General features: G+C 59.9%; 1 protein-coding gene across 1 annotated transcript in view; it reads right to left on the minus strand.

Annotated features, from left to right (window-relative positions):
* EML1 (EMAP like 1) overlaps positions 1–15,295 on the minus strand; it is a 175,278-nt gene extending 159,983 nt beyond the window's left edge. Inside the window, exon 1 of the mRNA XM_062181106.1 lies at positions 15,210–15,295. Within this exon, the coding sequence (XP_062037090.1) occupies positions 15,210–15,237 (28 nt within the window). The 5' untranslated portion in view covers positions 15,238–15,295. The remainder of the gene's footprint in view (positions 1–15,209) is intronic.
* Positions 15,296–17,098: the final 1,803 nt, after the last annotated feature.

Consider the following 17,098-nt stretch of genomic DNA (forward strand, 5'->3'; position numbering starts at 1 on the left):
TCTCTGCTAATGGCCTGGGAAAGCAGCAGATGGCCCGAGGGCTTGGACCCCAGCATCCATGTGGGAAACCCTGATGAAGCTCCTGGCTCCTGACTTCAGCCTGGCCCAGCCCTGAACATTGAGACCATTTGAGGAGTGAACCAATGGAAAGTGTTTCTTTATTTCTTTCTCCCCGCCCCCCATCACTCTGCCTTTCAAATAAATAAAATCTTAGAAAAGAGAGAGAAAAAAAAATGTGTATTTTAAGGGGCAGCAGCTGCTGTTTCTGCCTGGAATGGGCCCTGAGCATCCTCTCAGACACCCTGCTTCCCTGGGGCCATAAATCACCTCCTTAAAGGGGCTGGGAGGCCGGGGGATCATTGTCCTTGGCAAGCAAGGCCCGGGAGCAGCTGAGCCCCCAGCCCCAGGCCGGCGCCGCGGGGGCAGCTCCTGGGGCCCAGGCGCAGGCACCAACAGGACACAGCCACTCTGAACCTCTGCAGGGAGGGGGTGGGGGAGAGGAGGGAGCTGCTTTAGTCTCCAACAAAGAGCCATATTTGGGACATGCCGGGTCACCAGGGCCCTCCACACAAGGCCCCTTGTCATCTCCAGCTCCTTCCTCAAGACTCGATGCAGGCTCCCTTCCAGCGTGCTGGGCTCTCCTTGCCTGTCTGCTCGTCTGTGCCCCTGTCCACGCTGGGCTCCTGCAGGAGGGCCCTGGAAACTCGGTCCTTGCCCCCAGGACCGGCAGGAGGTGCCCAGGCTGCTAAGCAAATAGGTGCTCCTCTGCAGAGGCTTTTTATCCCTGTCCCAGAGCCCAGCACCTCCCACTGGCCGGTGCTTGGAGACCCCTGCCGCTTTCTCGGTTCACAGACAGAGAACAGAGGTCTGGGAGGGGGAGTCAGGGAGCCCACCATGGGGCCCTCTCTGTGCCTGACACCTGTGTCCACATGAGCCACTTTTTAAAAAATTTATTTATTTGAAAAGCAGTTACAAAGATGGAGACAAAGAGAAAGATCTTCCATCCCCAAGTGGAAGATCGGCCAGGCAGAAGCAGGAGCTTCATCCGAGTCTCCCATGTGGATGCAGGGGCCCAAGCACTTGGGCCATCTTCCACTGCTTTCCTGGGCCATTAGCAGGGAGCTGGGTCGGAAGTGGAGCAGCCGGGACATGCAGGCACCAGCCTCACCCGCTACGCCACAGCACCTGCCCCAACAGGAAGACCACTTCTCCAGGGCCAACCTCACCTTCTGTGGGGCCCAGGGTGGGTATTCCTCTAAGGACAGGGGTCTGGGCCCTCAACAATAAGATGCTTGGGGTAAGCTCTGCGCCCACCTGGAGATAACAGCTTTGGGCGGCAGGTTTCACAGAAGGCTCAGCAAGCCTTGTAAACCTGGAACAGGGCTGGCGCCGCTGCTCAATAGGCTAATCCTCTGCCTATGGCGCTGGCACACCAGGTTCTAGTCCCGGTTGGGGCGCCAGATTCTGTCCCGGTTGTTCCTCTTCTAATCCAGCTCTCTGCTGTGGCCCAGGAAGGCAGAGGAGGATGGCCCAAGTGCTTGGGCCTTGCACCCGCATGGGAGACCAGGAGAAGCACCTGGCTCCTGGCTTCAGATCGGCATGGTGCACCGGCCACAGCGGCCATTGTGGGGTGAACCAATGGAAAAGGAAGACCTTTCTCTCTGTCTCTCTCACTGCCCACTCTGCCTGTCAAAAAAAACAAAAAACAAAAAACAAAAAACCTGGAACAGGCCCTGTATGTATGGAGAGCAAAGCCTGCGGGAGGGAGGGTGGAGGGAGGGGAGCTGTCACTGGCAAGGAGGAAGATGCCAGCCCTCCCTCAGGGGGCCCACGTGGTGCGGGAGAAGTCCCCTGGGTTCCCCACCCAGAGCCCACAGCAGCTTAAGCCTCTGGGTGGAGAGTCTTGTGTCAGTGTCCGTAGTGGGCAAAGACATCAGGTCCCAGTCCCTGTGAGTGCTTCCCGAATGGGCAAAGGGACTCGCAGATGCCAGCAAGTTAGGGATGCAGGCCAGCCCTACATGCAGTCCTGGGTACCCTCGTAGGAGAGGCAGGAGGAGAAGGCAGAGCCTGCGGGGGCAAAAGATGCCCGGAGCCCCTGCAGGGCAGGGTGAGAGAGCCCCTTCCGGCACAGCCAGGTAGTGTCACGGCACACACACAGCCAGGTGGCTGCACAGGACCAACAGCTGCAAGCATCAACCACGTTCATGGAGAAATGGGTCCCAGCGAGGGTGCCAGCGTGCGTCACTGTGTTGGTGGCTGTGCTCGCCTGGAACTCCATGGAGCCTTTCTGAGCTCGGATCCTCATTCATCCCCTCGTGAGCAAGCAGCCAGGGACGCGTCATCAGCCACAACTTGCACAAAGCAGGACTCGCAAAGATCACACAGCCCCAGGTGGCAGAGCACATGAGTACCCTGGGGACACAGCGGTAGGGTGAGCAGAGCGCCTGCCCGGAGCCCAGGGCCCCCGGCTGCGTCCCGCAGACTCCACGCACACCCAGGGGACAGGGAGGGCCTCGCCTGATCCTCCCAAGCACAGGACATTGGCTAATTGTTCCCCTGGGGTGGCCAAAGGCGTGCTGTCCCGGGGTGGATCTGTTTCCACCGGTGATGGTGACAAGCTGATTGTGTCCCTCACTCCCGCCCAGGCCTGGCTCGGGTTGCACAGCATGATCAGCCTGACCACTGGTACCTGCACAGCCGCCAGGCCTTGCGGGAGGGCGCACCTGCATCAGAGCTCCCCACGGATGGACAGACAGACGTGAGCTCGGCGAAGCCAGGGGCCCGAGGCCTGAGACCTCACACAGAAGCATGAACGCCCCTCACCAGACACCCAGGTACAGCCAGGCCTGACTGCTCAGAGCACAGGTCGCCTGCGTTTCCCAGGGCTCTGCACCCTCGGCCTGCCCAGTCCAGCCAGGCTTCAAAGCTGGGGAAGAAATTGCACACTTGCTGCTGCTGTTTGTCGCCTTCTAAATGGGCTCGGGACCACAGTAGCCTTCAGGCTTCGCGCCATCTCCATGTCCCCGCCTCAGACCAGTTTTCAGAGGAGGAGCCCTCACCCAAGTCAAGCAGCTGATGTCCCTGGGTCACCACTCTGGGCCAGGACCCATGGAGCCCTAGACCAGGTGCTGACACTGTCCCCATTTTACAGACGGGAAAACTGAGGCGTAAGATCACAGAGCCAAGAGGCAATGGCCAGTAAGTGCCTGAAAAGCTAACTTGTGTCCTCAGGTACTGTGGCACAGCAGTTCGACTCCTAGTGGCTCTACTTCCTGTCCAGCTCCCTGCTAATGGGTCTGGAAGGCAGCACAGGATGGCCCAAGGACCTGAGTCCCTGCCACCCACGTGGAGAATGAGATGGAGCTCCTGGCTGCTGGCTTCAGCCTGACCCAGACCTGGCTGTTGTGGCCATTTTGGGAGTGAACCAGCAGCAAAGATCTCTCTCTGTTACTCTGCCTTTCACATACATACATATTGTTAAAAACGACAACAGCAGCACCCAAGCCCTGGTGAGATGGCGTTTCTCACGGTCTGGAAGGACTGGAATCAAAGAAGCAGCAACCCCGAGTTGGGTGGGAGGGGCAGAAGGCAGTGGCCACGCCCAGCTCCGCCGGTGGGGATGGCGTGGCTGCTGGGAACACGTGGCGGGTCATCACAAGACTGCGTAGGAGTTACCAGCCGGCCAAGCAACTGTGCTGCCAGGCACATACCCGAGAGAAATGACGACCCGCGTTCACACGCAGCCCCTGCCCTGGTGTGCAGAGCAAGAGTACTTGCAACAGCCACGTGTAGAGATACCCCCGTGTCCAGCTGCCGATGCGTGGGTCCGTGCAACGGGAGCTAGCCACACAGTGGAATGTTACTCCGTTCTGACACACACACGGTACATACGTGCATACATGCTGCAACACGGAAGAGCCCGAAAACCTCAGGCAAGTGACAGAAGCCAGCCAGATCACACGTCATGTGATTCCACTTCTGTGAAACACCCAGTCCCTCTCTAGAACCAGACAAGAGGTGGGTGACTTGCTGGGACCGGGGAGGAGGGTGAGCAGAGGGTGGGGTGACTGCTAAGGGGTGTGGTGGGGCTTCTTTCCAGGGTGATAAAAGTGTCCGAGAACTGATTGCCCCGACGGTTGCACAATTCCGTGAATGTGCTAACAAGCACGCTTTTTGATGGCTGAATCATATGACAATCTCGACAGGGCTGCTCCACCCCCCAAGAAAAAGCAATGGGACCAGGATTAGAACCCAGGACTCTCTCCACGGGAGCCGGCAGCCTCAAGCAACCCTGGCCTTTACTTTGCCCTCCCCATGTGACCTCAGAGGAACCTGAGATAGCTCCCCTGCCTGGCTCCTCTCACCCCAGATTCCCCCCACCCCAGCCTCAGGGCGAGCCTCCGAGCCAGGACCTTGCGTGTTCAGAGCAACGCTGTCCCTGGGACATGCACCCACTCGCACTGGGCCCCAGGAAATCTCGGTTGCAGCCAGACCTCCTGTCCCTTGCAGACCGGGTGTTTTCCAACTTGGCAGTGAGCGGGCATCCTCCAAGCACCCAGGACACCCACAGTCTGGTGGACAATGTCGCAGCTGTCGCTGTGGGGCACCTGTTCATAGCACCTCCTCCCCTGGTTTCGGGTCTTTGCTGAGGCTCACTGCTCTCTGGATAAGCTCAAAAATTTCAAGATGAAAAGAAAGGGGAAGAAAGTATATAAGAGATGTTTTTTATTTTCATTTTTATTTATCTTTTAGAGACAGAGCGATACTCTCTGCTCCTGTCTGCTCGTTCACTCCCCAAATGCCCACAACTGCCAGGGCTGGGCCAGGACAAAGCCAGGATCTGGGACCCTCATTCAGGCCTCCCATGTGGATGACAGTAGCTCAGTTGCTTGAGTCATCAGTACAGCCTCCCAGGGTCTGCAATAGCAGGAAGCTGGAGTCGGGAACCAGAGCCGGACAGTGAACCCAGGCACGATGTGGGATGCCAGCGTCTTAACCACTGCCTCAAACACCCACCTCCTATTCTGGTTTTGTTTGCAGGTCTATCACTCCTGACTCAACCAAGTGTCTACGGAGAGTTGGGGCCCCTTTGCGTGTGCATTGCCAACCCTGGGGAGACACAGGGCCCCCTGCAGGGCTGCTGTCTGCCTGAGGGCAGGGTGGGGGATGGCAGGCTTCTGCCTGTGGGTCTGGAGCCAGGCCTACAGTGTCCACCACGTGAGGCTCTTGCCCATGATCCTGCAGGGATGCATGAGGGGGCCCCTTGCTAAGCCCAGTGCCCCAAACCATTGCAGGAGGCAACCCTCCTTGCTCCGCTCAGCCCTACCTTAGGGCAAGCCAGGCAGCTGCGGCACCTCGGGACACCAGGGCCCAGCCCCTCACTGCAGCGCTGGGGCTCCGGTGCGCTCCCAGGGCAGTTAGGATCCCCGGATGACTTCTTTTTCTGGGAGTGTTGGCTGCTTTCCTAGCTCTTTAATGGGGTCCCCCCAACATATCTGGGCTTGTGGGATGGGGACGGTGCCCCCTGACAGAGCTGGGACAAGCCTAGGGGTGGAGAGAGCTGCCCCAGGGCCCCAGGCAGCTGCACACTAAAGCAGAGTGCTCACCATTTGCGCTTCTGTCCCTGGGAGGGGACGCAGCCCAAGGCTCTGCTCCAGCCTCAGCCGCACTCCTCTGATGTGGAGGTGCCGGAAGCATCTGCCAGCAACAGAGTGAGGTGGGGTGCAGCCCTGGGCTTCCTGGAGGGGCCCCACAGCTACTGAGCCCACTCTGGTGGGCAGGCGGACCTGGGGAACAAGGCTTGGTAGCTCCACACAATTGACAGGGGCATTGGAGGTGCCCCAGACCCTTGGTGTCTGCTTTTCTCTGGGAGTTTCTCACCTGGCCCCAGAACCTTTGGAAAACTCCCTAGAGGCCAAGGGCTTGCCTAAGGCCAGGGCTTGCCTGAGGCCGGCACTTGGGTGTCAGGGCTGGGCTCAGGGCCAGGCCTCCAGGCTCTAAGCTCTCCCGGAAGCACCCTGCCCCATCAAGAAATTTAAAGTGAATCCAGTTCGCGCGTCTTAACTCCCGACAAAGCCTTTTCCCCCAGCCTTTCCCAAACCAGCTCCCTGCGTTGGAACTCGCTATGCTCTTCTGTCTCTCCTCTGATGGCAAAACAGCAAACCTGGAGCTGGGGCCAGCACACCTGTGCCATGGTCCCAACTCTCCCGGTTACGCCCTGTGCCTCCTTGGGCCAGTCACTCTGCTTCTAAACCTGTCTGTTCATCTGTGAAATGGAAGGACAATGCTTACTGCGTTGTTAGAAGAGCCAAGTGCTACTAGGTGTGCAAAAGGACCTGGAGGGGGCCGGCGCCGCGGCTCACCAGGCTAATCCTCCCGGCACTCCGGGTTCTAGTCCCGGTTGGGGCGCCGGATTCTGTCCCAGTTGCCCCTCTTCCAGTCCAGCTCTCTGCTGTGGCCCGGGAGTGCAGTGGAGGATGCCCAAGTCCTTGGGCCCTGCACCCCATGGGAGACCAGGAGGAAGCACCTGGCTCCTGGCTTTGGATCGGCGCAGCGCACTGGCCGTAGCGGCCATTTGAGGGGTGAACCAACGGAAGGAAGACCTTTCTTTCTGTCTCTCTCACTGTCTAACTCTGCCTGTCAAATATAAAAAAAAAAGGACCTGGAGGGGAGGAGCCACCACTTAGGTAGTGCCTACTGTATACATTCTTGTATAGTCCTCTGGGAAACCTCAGGCTCTTCCCTGCAGACAAGGAAACCGAAGTGAATCAACGAAAGGAGACCCAGGGATGGAGCCCCGGCCCTGCCTCACACCGCAGTGCCTGGTGGGACCCTGTACACAACAGGTGCTTAATAAGCCCCACTGAGCCAGTGCACACCATCCCTTGGGGGAGAAGGGAGGATGGGAGCGGCAGGAAGGGTGTTTTCTGCCACTGCGCTGGCCCATGACATGTTTTTCCACACGAAATAAATGAGGCGGGATTCCTGGAAGACGTATTTAAACTGGGCGGCAAGTTGTCTAAACAGTTGAGCTCAGAGGTTGGAAGGCGGGGCCCAGGGCTACGGGCATGGCTGGTCCCAGCACGGGCTCACCAGTCCCGCCACGGTTCCTGATTTTTCCCGGCAATAAAGACGGCCTCACCTGCTCCCAGCAAAGGGCTCGGGGATGTTGTGTTGACCCAGGTCTTAACTCATCAGGCAAAACACTGGACTCCACGGTCCTCCGAGAAGCTGTCAGCTTTACTGACATTTGCTGAGTTCCATGGTCCTATTAAACCTCACCGTTCACCTGGTGATGCAGTGTGGGCCTGAGTCTGTGCTGAACACGTAGCACCTCTATTCCCGTCCTTATGCCCCGAACAGCACAACAGAACAACAGTACGGAGCACTCACGCTGTCAGGGGCCATAAGTCATCCGCAGCTGCTTTAACGCACATGGGAGGTGTGCGTGGGTTCTGTGTGTGGGACTGGGGCGTCCCTGGATCCGGCACACTTCTGCAAGAGTATGCAGACATACACAACAAGCTCCAACAACTCGGCGGCAGGACAACCACGAACCCAATTTCAAAACGGACAAAAGACTTGAATAGATACTTTTCAAAAGGAAACACACAACTGGCCGGCCGATCTATGAAAAAATGCTCAGTGTTGGGCCAGCGCCGTGGCACACTAGGTTAATCCTCTGCCTGCGGTGCTAGCATCCCATATGGGCACCAGGTTCTAGTCCCGGCTGCTCCTCTTCCAGTCCAGCTCTCTGCTGTGGCCCGGGAGGACAGTGGAGGATGGCCCAAGTGCTTGGGTGCCTGCACCCGTGTGGGAGACCAGGAGGAAGCACCTGGCTCCTGACTTCGGATCAGAGTGTTAGGTAGGAAGTCAGTTATGAGCTTATGTGTGTGTGACAGGCCTAAACAGAAGACATCTATATGCATCTGCATCTCAAAGTCATCCTAACAATGTTTCAGGGGAAGCCCAGATTTCGCATCCTGCCTGCCCTGCCCCCTTTTACCTGATAACCTGCCAGGTGGAGGCCCTCACCCCTCCAGCTTCCTGCCTGATAAATCTTCCACAATCTCCCAGGTGCAGCCCAGTATCTGCATCTCAAACACCCTGCTCCCTTCCTCAGGTCTGATAACATTTGCATCCATAAAGTCCTTTGTTTCAGACCTTCAAGAGAAGTTTTTCTATTTACATCCAAAAAGCCCTTTGTTCCAATAGGAGCAGAGGTGGGGAAGCAAGACCCATCTCCTTAAAACCCCCAGCCTCAACTGGACTGCGCGCTCAGCTCTCTGCATCTTTGCTGAGTTGCCCGCCTGGCCTGGCCTGGCCAGGTGTACTCTCCACTCACCCATGCAGCCCCCCCCTCTCCCCCAGTCTGAGGAACTGGGCACTCTCTCAGGTCCTGTCTGGAGAGGTGCCCATCCGTCCTTACAGATGTTCCTTTCTTAATAAACCTTGCTATTTTACCTCCCACTACTCTCTGTCTCACGCCTGAATTCTTTCTTGCGCGAAGACAAGAACCCTGCAATTTCTCCGGTAACAAGAGCAGCACCGGCCGTAGGCGGCCATTTGGGGGGTGAACCAATGGAAAGAAGACCTTTCTCTCTGCCTCTCTTTCTCTCACTGTCTAACTCTGCCTGTCAAAAGAAAAAAAGAAAAAGAAAAAAATGCTCAGTGTCACTAATGATGGGAAAATGGAAATCAAAGCCACAGCGAGCTGTCACCTCGCACCCACTACAAAGGCCCAGGGTACCACGCGCCGGTGAGGATGTGCAGGAAGGTGAGGATGTGTGGGAATGTAAATTAGCACAAACATTGGGGAAAACCGTACAGAAGTGCCTCTCAACCACCGGGCGTGCCCCCAGGGGGACCAGGGTCTGGGTGTCCAAGAGCCACGCACTCACCCACGTTGGCTGCAGTCTTATTCCCAACAGCCAGGCAGGCCCTCTGCCGCAGGTCCACGGAGAGACGAGCGGATACCTCTGTGCTCTTAAATGTAAATTCACGCTTGTGGGCGAGAACCGGGTTTTGAAAGATCCTGGCCTTGGCTTTGCGATTTCCATCTCCACAATCAAGCAGGAACCACCTGTTGGGTGCTGCCTGGCCACAGTATGTTCTAAGTGTCCATAAAATACATAAATAAATAAATAAATTCAACTAGGGGAGGGCAGCTAGCATGCTACTGCTCCCTCCCTCTCTCTTGCCAACAGGTGTGGCCGTGTGACCTGCGTTAGCCAATGAAACAGCAGCAGCAAATGGTCCGCCGCTTCCAGGTGGGAGCATTTAACTGTCGGTACTGGTGTCTCTGCCTCTGTCGTCCCCGGCTGCAATGACTGGGGAAACATGGTTCCGTTTGCAGGCATCGTGCTGAGCCCTGTGTAGCAGGCCCAGCACGGAGAGTCGCCAGACCTGCAAGAACCTTTGCACGAGTGAGAAATACACCTTTGTGGCTGGGAGCCACTGCACCCTGCTTTGTCCACAGCATAGCAAGTCCATCCTCACTTGGGGGTATAGTTAGATTTAAAAAAAAAGCAGTTTTGGTGAGTGCAAATATCTGAAGTAGAAATACCAAGTGCAGAAATCTCTCACGCATGGCCCTGCATATTCCCAGCAGCCAGTGTGTGTGCTGTATTTTGACGACACAGTATCGAGAAAACAGTAACAGTTAAGTGGGTACAGATGCTAACAGCTTGGTTTCATTTCAAACGCGTAAATCAAAACAAAACCTATCCTGCTCTCTCAAGAATGCTTGATCTGAACTGATCCAAGAGTGAAAAGAACAGGGGCGGCCATTGTGCTCAGCAGTGAAGACGCCTCTGTGGGAGGCTCACATCCCATACCAGACAGTCTGGGTTCAAGCCCTGGCTCCGGCTCCTGACCCCAGCTTTCTGGAGTCAGTACCCGGGAGGCAGCAGTGCTGGTTCAAGGAGTTAGGTCCCCGCTTCCCTTGTGGGAGACCTGGGTTGAGTTCCCAGCTCCTGGCGCTGGTCCCAGGCCCAGCCCTGCCGTCGCAGGCACTTGGAGAGTGAACCAGAAGATCGGAGCTTTCTCTATCTCTGTTTCTCAGTCTATTTGTCCCTAAAATGAATAAATGGGAAGAAAAAAAAAGAACAGGAATGGGTAATTGCCGCGCCTAAGCTGGATCCCTAGCAGCTTCTCATGTGGGTTTTCCACCGTACGAGACAAGCCCCGAGGGCGCCTCAGCTGCCTCTGACGCTGCCCTCACTCCTCTGCTCGTCCAGCTCTGCAAGCTACACCTGGGGCTGCAGGTGCGCAGGTGCCTGAACTCTGCCTGGCTTCGGACTGGGACCCGTCCGCAGCCGTGGTGGGAGCCTGTGGACTCTAGGCTGGGTGGGTGACAACAAATAACCTCTCTGAGGCCAGAACTGGAGTGGGGATATCTGCCCCAGGTCACAGGGTCACCAGGGTGCTGCCACATCTGGGCATCCAACAACAGGGCACTCCTGGGAGCAGGGCAGGGGTCTAGCTGGCTCTGTTCCATGCTGTCACCCAACAAGAGGAAGGAAGGGGATGGGTCCCCGGGGGCTGCAGAATGCAGGGAGGGCCCCCTGGAGGAGGCAGATCTCTACTGAGCTGGGAGGGGGAGAACCGTGAGCAGAAGTTGGGGGCTGGACCAGGCCCACCGTCTAGCTCACCACCCCCACATCCAAGTGACTCGGAGCCAGACTCTCCTTCTTGTGGGCCTCAGTTTCGCCCTGCACAACATGAGGCCCCAGGTGGGGAGGGTGGCGTGAGCTGAGATGCAGCACAGTCCTGGGAACACCCACACCCAGCCTCTTGTGCCAGGTTGCTTGGTGCCACTCAGGCTGAGACCTTCCCGTCGGCGGCGCAAGTGGCTGGCACACCTGTGGTAATGGCTTACTGCTCACTCCCAAGGTGTGCTGGCTACCACCCATCCCTCCACCTCTAGGAGTGGAGAGGCTATGTGGTATCCGGTACGACACTCCCAAGGTCGCCGTGTCACCTCCACTTTCATGCAAGACTGTGGGGGTCAGAGAGGAGAAGGGGCCTGCCTGTGCCTGCAGAGGGGCACCAGTAGCTCAGACCCTGCCCACAGGTTCCCGTCACACCCAGGAGCTCTTACACACGGCCCGGAGCTATCATCAGGGCCCAGGGAGCCCCCTAGACTGCTGAGAGGTGCAGGCTGGCACTTGGGGTTCCCCCCACCCTGTCTCCCTCGGACCTGCCTCCCCCGGGCCTCTTAGCCTTCGCTGTCCTCTCCTGTCTCTGCCCACCGTGCTGGTGCCACCCAGAGCCATCACCACCTCCCATAGCCACAGGCAAACCTGAATGCAGCAGCCTAAGAAGCTGAGCCAGGCAGCCCTCACCTGCAGCAGGGGCTCAGGCCCGGCCCCCACCTGTTCCCCTCCAAAAGCAGCGCCCCCCCCCCCCCGGCCCTGCCGCTCTGAGCAGCTCAGGGATTTTGTGTTTTCAGCTCCTCATGGAGGTGCCACAGGCCCCAGGAGAGGTGGGGCTGGTGGGTCAGCATCTGGGAGGGAGAACGAAAGCCAGGCAGGTGCTCGCTGCCCTGCCCAGGGAACCACAGACCCTCCCAGCACCGCCTCCTGCACCTCGGGGGCCGCCCCACCCCACCCTCCCCAGTGACTCCAGCAGGCCCAGCCTCTCCCCAGACCTGGGCACTGGGTCATCTCAGAGGCCATGCCCATGCCCGGGACCACCCCAGCCCCTCTGCCCCTGGCCAGCACTTGTCTGCCCAGAAGCTGGGGAAGTGACAACCTGCCAGTCCCCTCCTGAGAGCGTCCACTTCTTGGGGACAGAGGGCATGGCTGGGGAGAGGTCCCCTGGGAAAACCTGAGGTGGGTGCTGGGAGGGGCCAGGGTGAGCAGGGGAGCTGCACGCATCGTGAGGTCTGGGGATAAGAAGTTGGGATGAAGAAGGAATTGGGCGAGGTCAGGGTGCCTCCTGCCAGAGTCCTCAGGCCCTGCCCATGGGAAAACCCCTTGGAGTTCAGAGACAGGTCCTGGGAAAGCCCAGTACTACGGTGCCTTTGCACACAGAGAGCCATCGGGCATCCCAGCAGCATCCCTCGGAGACACCTCCAGGAGCAACAGAGCACTGGGGGAGGCATGAAAGTGGCCGTCTCCCCCCAAAAGGGCACCTGTAACACCTGCAGCCCACATGGGGCACCAGTTCAAGTCCTGCTCCCCGCTAATGCACCTGGGAAGGCAACAGAAGGTGGCCCGAGTCCTCGGGCCCCTGCCTGCACCGGGGAGACCTGGATGGAGTCCCAGGCCCCTGGCTTCCGCCTGGCGTGGTCCCAACCATTGCACCCAAGTGGGGAGTGAACCACCAGCAGCTGGAGGATCCCTTTGTCTCCGCCCCTCTCTGTCACTCATCCTTTCAAATAAATAAAACAAATCATGTTCTTATAAAAGGGCACTGGCCAGGGCACCACCTCTCACTGCACACATGGGGGACCGGGGCCCCGAGGTGCCGTGAGACGGGAAGGTTCCACGGGGGAGGAGGGTCACTCTGCTGGCCGCGTGCTTGCTTACCACGCCCTCCACTGCCGGGCAAGTGCCCACTGCTCACCGGGGACTCCCCCAGGGCCACAGAGCCAGGTTGAGCAGGGATTTGGGCCCTGGGCTCTGACTGCCCTGCGTTCCTCGCTCCCCTGGGAGCACAACAGCCTATTCTTGGGTGCTGGGGATCGTCAGCTTGCTCTGCTGGAAGCTTTCCCAAGGGGGAGGCGGCACTGAGAGGCACAGAGGCGAAGATTCTCTTCCTGCAGATTCTGACGCGAGGGGAGGGGTCGTGTCACCAGGTCAAAGGCAGGAAACCAGGATCCACAGGCCCAGGAAGAGGGGAGCCAGCCCTTCTGGAGCCTCCCACAGACCCCTGGAGGGACAAGGCAAGCCCCCCATTTTACGGATGAGAAGACTGAGGCCCGGCCAGGGGACCCGACTCCTCTACGAGCCAGAGCCAGAGCCTGGCCAGGCCTGGAATGCAGGCAACTGTAAAGGAAGCACCTTGGCCGGCCAGGGTGTGTGGGCGGGCAGCTCTCGGTGCCTGCGCATTCCTGCTATAAATACGACGCTGACTCCCCGGTAACCTTAGCCGCTGGGTCTGTCCGCCCAGGCACGGGGCCATAAATCCCAGAGCCCGCCGCCTCCCGCCGTGCTCCGCTCTGCAGAGCTTTCCAGGGCCCTGGCCAGGCTCCGCGTTTGCTCACGGCTCTGAAGTGTTGGAGGCTGCGTTGTGCTGCGTCTCCAGGACAGAAGAGTGGCCGCTGAGAGCCAAAGGCCCCCAGAGGTGTGCAGGGATGGGGGAATCCCCAGGAGATGGCCCAGACCTGGGTTCTGGGCAAACAGTGTCCAGGGAGCTGGGTTCGAATCCCCTCCCTGCCAGGGAGCAGCCGATGGACCTTGGGCAAGTCCGGGCGCTCTGAAAACTTCACGCTCTCCTGGGGAATAAACACAACAGCACATCCATGACAGCGGGGACACAGCCCATGGTCAGGCCCCGCATCTCCCTCCTGGGCACAGCTGACCTATTGGTGTGACAATAACAGCAACGCTGGCACCACGAACAACCAGCTGGCGTCACCTCGAGTGTCCCACGCTTCCGAGCATCTGAGGAGCTGATGTCCTCTTACTGTCCCCATTGCTCGGCTGAGGAAGCGGAGATCTGCCTGAGGTGACACAGTTGCCACAGGCCCAGGGATGGGTGACCGACAACAGGCAGGGGCCCCACTACGGCCTGAGCTGCAGCCCACGCAGCTGGGGAACCTCCTCCCTGGAGCACAGACAGAACCCCGCACCCAGGCGCTGCCATTGCTCCTCAGTACCAGGCCCGGCGGCCGGGCTGAGACCATCAAGACATTTCCAGACACCCGAGCTGCGGGCCCAGTCGGGGCAGGGCCAGTGTGGAGCCCAGGCTCCACCTCCCAGCTCAAACCACCGCGGCCGCCGGGCCCCCAGGTTGCTCAAGCTCAGGGCCCCTTCTGTCGCCCCAAGGGGCTAAATATTGTCCTGGCTTCCTGAAATACCCTTCCCGGCGCGGGCGGGTGGCTCTGCAGGGCCGTGTCCCCGCCAGAGGGAGAGAGCTATTCCCGGGTCGCGTCAGGTGCGGCGCCCGGCCAGCCAGAAAGCGCCGGCCCCCGGCCCCCTTGGCCTCCGCCTTCACGCCCCGGCGGGCAGTCCCTGGCAGCCAGCACGCCTGGCACCTGCTGGAGACGGCGAGGTCAGGCCACATTTGTCGGTGTCCTCCTGAGTACACACACACAGCTCCCGAGAATGTCCGCCAGACACCACACACCCACACCTGCCCCTGCACCCCTGGATGGTGTGGGGCGCGTACCCAGGCATCTCTGGGGCAGAGTTCCGTGGGCCAGGGACCCCCATGTGTGCAGGAAGGGGGTACCCGATGCACAGGCTCCACGTTCCTCTGGGGGACGTGCCCACTGCCATAGCAGCCATGTCCATGCAGTGTTTCATTTTCACAGCCACCTGGGGGTGGGCACCACTGCCTAGCCACCTACCCAGGGTCACCCAAGCTGGAAGTGAAAGAACTGGAATCCGAACCTGAGTGGCAACCCCCAGGCCGGGCTGTCACCAGCCACCACTCCGCCCAAGGCTGACTTGGGGGGATGTCACATCCCGACTCGTCCTTTAACTGGACGGAGCTGGGGACAGCCCGTCCCCACCGCGGTCTGCCCCCTCGGAGGGCAGGGGACCCGGGACTCTGACCAGCCCTGTGCCCCTTCTGCCTCGCGTGCGGGACCAGAGCTCAGAGCGTCCCAGAGGGCTCAGATTCTTGGAGAAGCAGATGGAAGCTGTAGCCTCCCCCTGCCCCATGCCCCGAGGGAACTGTCACTCACGCTCATGTGCATGTAGTTCCGGGGCCCCGGTGGCTCTCTGAGCCCACCCTGGCACCCGTTCCCAGCCTAGGACCCCCTCCCCCAATCCCGTGGGCCAGCCCCGGTAGACCTGCTGACAGCCCAGGAAGGGCGGGCTGCAGCCACGGCTTCCTGCTCTGGCCCCTGGGGAGGACGCCGCTTTCCGAGTCAGGCGCCCCCTTCAGGGGCACAGGCCCCCAGGCACCAGGCTCGGGGAAGGGGGTCCAGCCTCACAGCTGCCTGCAGCCCGCGGGGGGCCCCAGTGCCCTCGGCGCCCAGCGGCCTTGACTCTGTGAGCCGAGCCATGGCGGGTAAATATAGCACTGCCACTCACCGGCCGAGGGGCCCTCGCAGTCCGACATGGTGCGGGAGGTGGGTGGCCGGCTGGCTCGTGGCCCTCAGGGACACTCAGAGCCCTCGGTGGCCGTCAGGCACCAGCAGGGCTCAGGACTGCTCTGTGTCCGGCCTCCAGGCAGCGTCCCGCCCTTGCTGGCCTGGCCACCTCCCCCCCATGCTGGGCTGGGCAGATAAGAGGGAGCTGCGGTGCCAGGAGCCTGTGCGATTGGTGGATAAATCTGGGCACTGCCCTCCCCTGCCCGGGGCCTCTCGGGCAGCCCCGGAATGTTGCCCGCAGAGCCGCTGCACCCATGGGTGCCTGCTCGGTCCCCACGCCCCTGGGCCCCAGCTACTCCGGAGGGCTTGCCTGCGCCCTCCCTGGGCATGGTTCCAGCTACTCAGTCAGGGACGGGCATTCAGGGAAGGGAGCGAGAAGGACGCCCCCCCACGGGTGTGAGCAGGTACCGGGAGCTGGCCAAGTGCTGCCTCACTCATCCCCTCATTCTGCCCCCGCCCCGCGCCACTGTGACCCTATGTCCATGACCCCGAGGGGTTAAGTGACCCACCCAAGGCCACCCAGCCAATGTGGGGCATAACCGGGATCGGAGCCCGGCTGTTTGTCTTCAAGGCTATGAGAAGATGTGACTCTTGCCTCTGCTTGACCAAGAGCAGTCAACACCTAGGGTCACGAACTGGGTGCTATCGGCTCCACAGGGGTCGAGGGGGCTGACCACGGGTGCAGGGTGGGGGCTCCCGCCCTGGCACCCACCTGATTCTCTGCCTGGCACAGTGAGAGTGCTCAGGACATGTTCTCTGTGAGAGCACACCCCAGCAAACACTTAGCATGCACTTGCTGTGTGCTTGGCTGAGAGCCAACCCAGCCCCTCTCTGGGGTCTCCACGAGGTGAAGGGCAGGTCCTGCCAAGAGCCAGCGCCCCCAGAAGCCTCACCCCAGGGCCCCCTCAGGCTTCCTGCACAGCACGGGTGGATTGAAGTGGTTAAGGAGATGAGGCAGCGCTGATTGTGACTCCCGGTCAGAGATGCAGGAGGGCTTCCTGGAAGAACTGGCGTTTAGGGACAAGAAGTGTTTCAGGGTATTCCAGCAAAAGAGACTAGCTGCAAAGCCCAGGTGGGGAGTGGCAGGTGCCCCGAGCGAAGGCTAACAGACAGAAGGCTGCTGCTTGTGGAAGTGGAGGCATCCGGGGACGGGGAATTCAGGGGAGGCTTCCTGGAGGAGGGTGCAGATGCCGGCGCCAACAAGCCTCAGAAGGAGGGAGGGGAGCAGCACCCGAGGCATCCACACAGCTCTTCCACCCACACCCAGGCTTTCTCAGCACCGAGAGCGGGAGGGAGGGCAGGAGGGGGAGGAGGGAGGCTCCGAACTCCGGACTCAGCGAACTCAGCATTCACTCTTCACTCCTCCGGTGAATCGGCCATCGGACGTGGGGCGGGGAGGGCGGGGCAGGGAAGTCATTCCTGAGCACCTGGTTCCAGGCCTCCTGCCCTGTGCCTGTGCTATTCCCTTGGCCGGGAAGTCCCTGTCCTCCTCTCCCAGCTCCTCCTCCTCCAGGAAGCCTGCTCTGACTGCTCTGGAGGAGTCAGGACCCCCACCGCTGACTCTGACCTCGCTGTGGTCAGCACCTGGTCTTGCTGCCCTGAAAGGTGATGAGCTCACCATCCCCGGGGGTATGCAGGCAGGGCTGACTTGTCCCTGGGGAGAGAAGGTCAAGCATCAAGTGGGGCTGGGGTGATGGCTTTGGGGGCTGTCTCGGGTGACCACCTTGCTCTGTCTCAGCCCCGAACGTTCAGTGTGCATCGGGGGACCCCTCAGGCAAACTGGTCACCACAGGTCCCTTCTGGCTGAGGTTTTTAAATGAAAAAAGCAAG

Source organism: Lepus europaeus, chromosome 22, assembly GCF_033115175.1.
Source record: "Lepus europaeus isolate LE1 chromosome 22, mLepTim1.pri, whole genome shotgun sequence".
In the NCBI taxonomy this organism is placed as follows: Eukaryota; Metazoa; Chordata; class Mammalia; order Lagomorpha; family Leporidae; genus Lepus; species Lepus europaeus.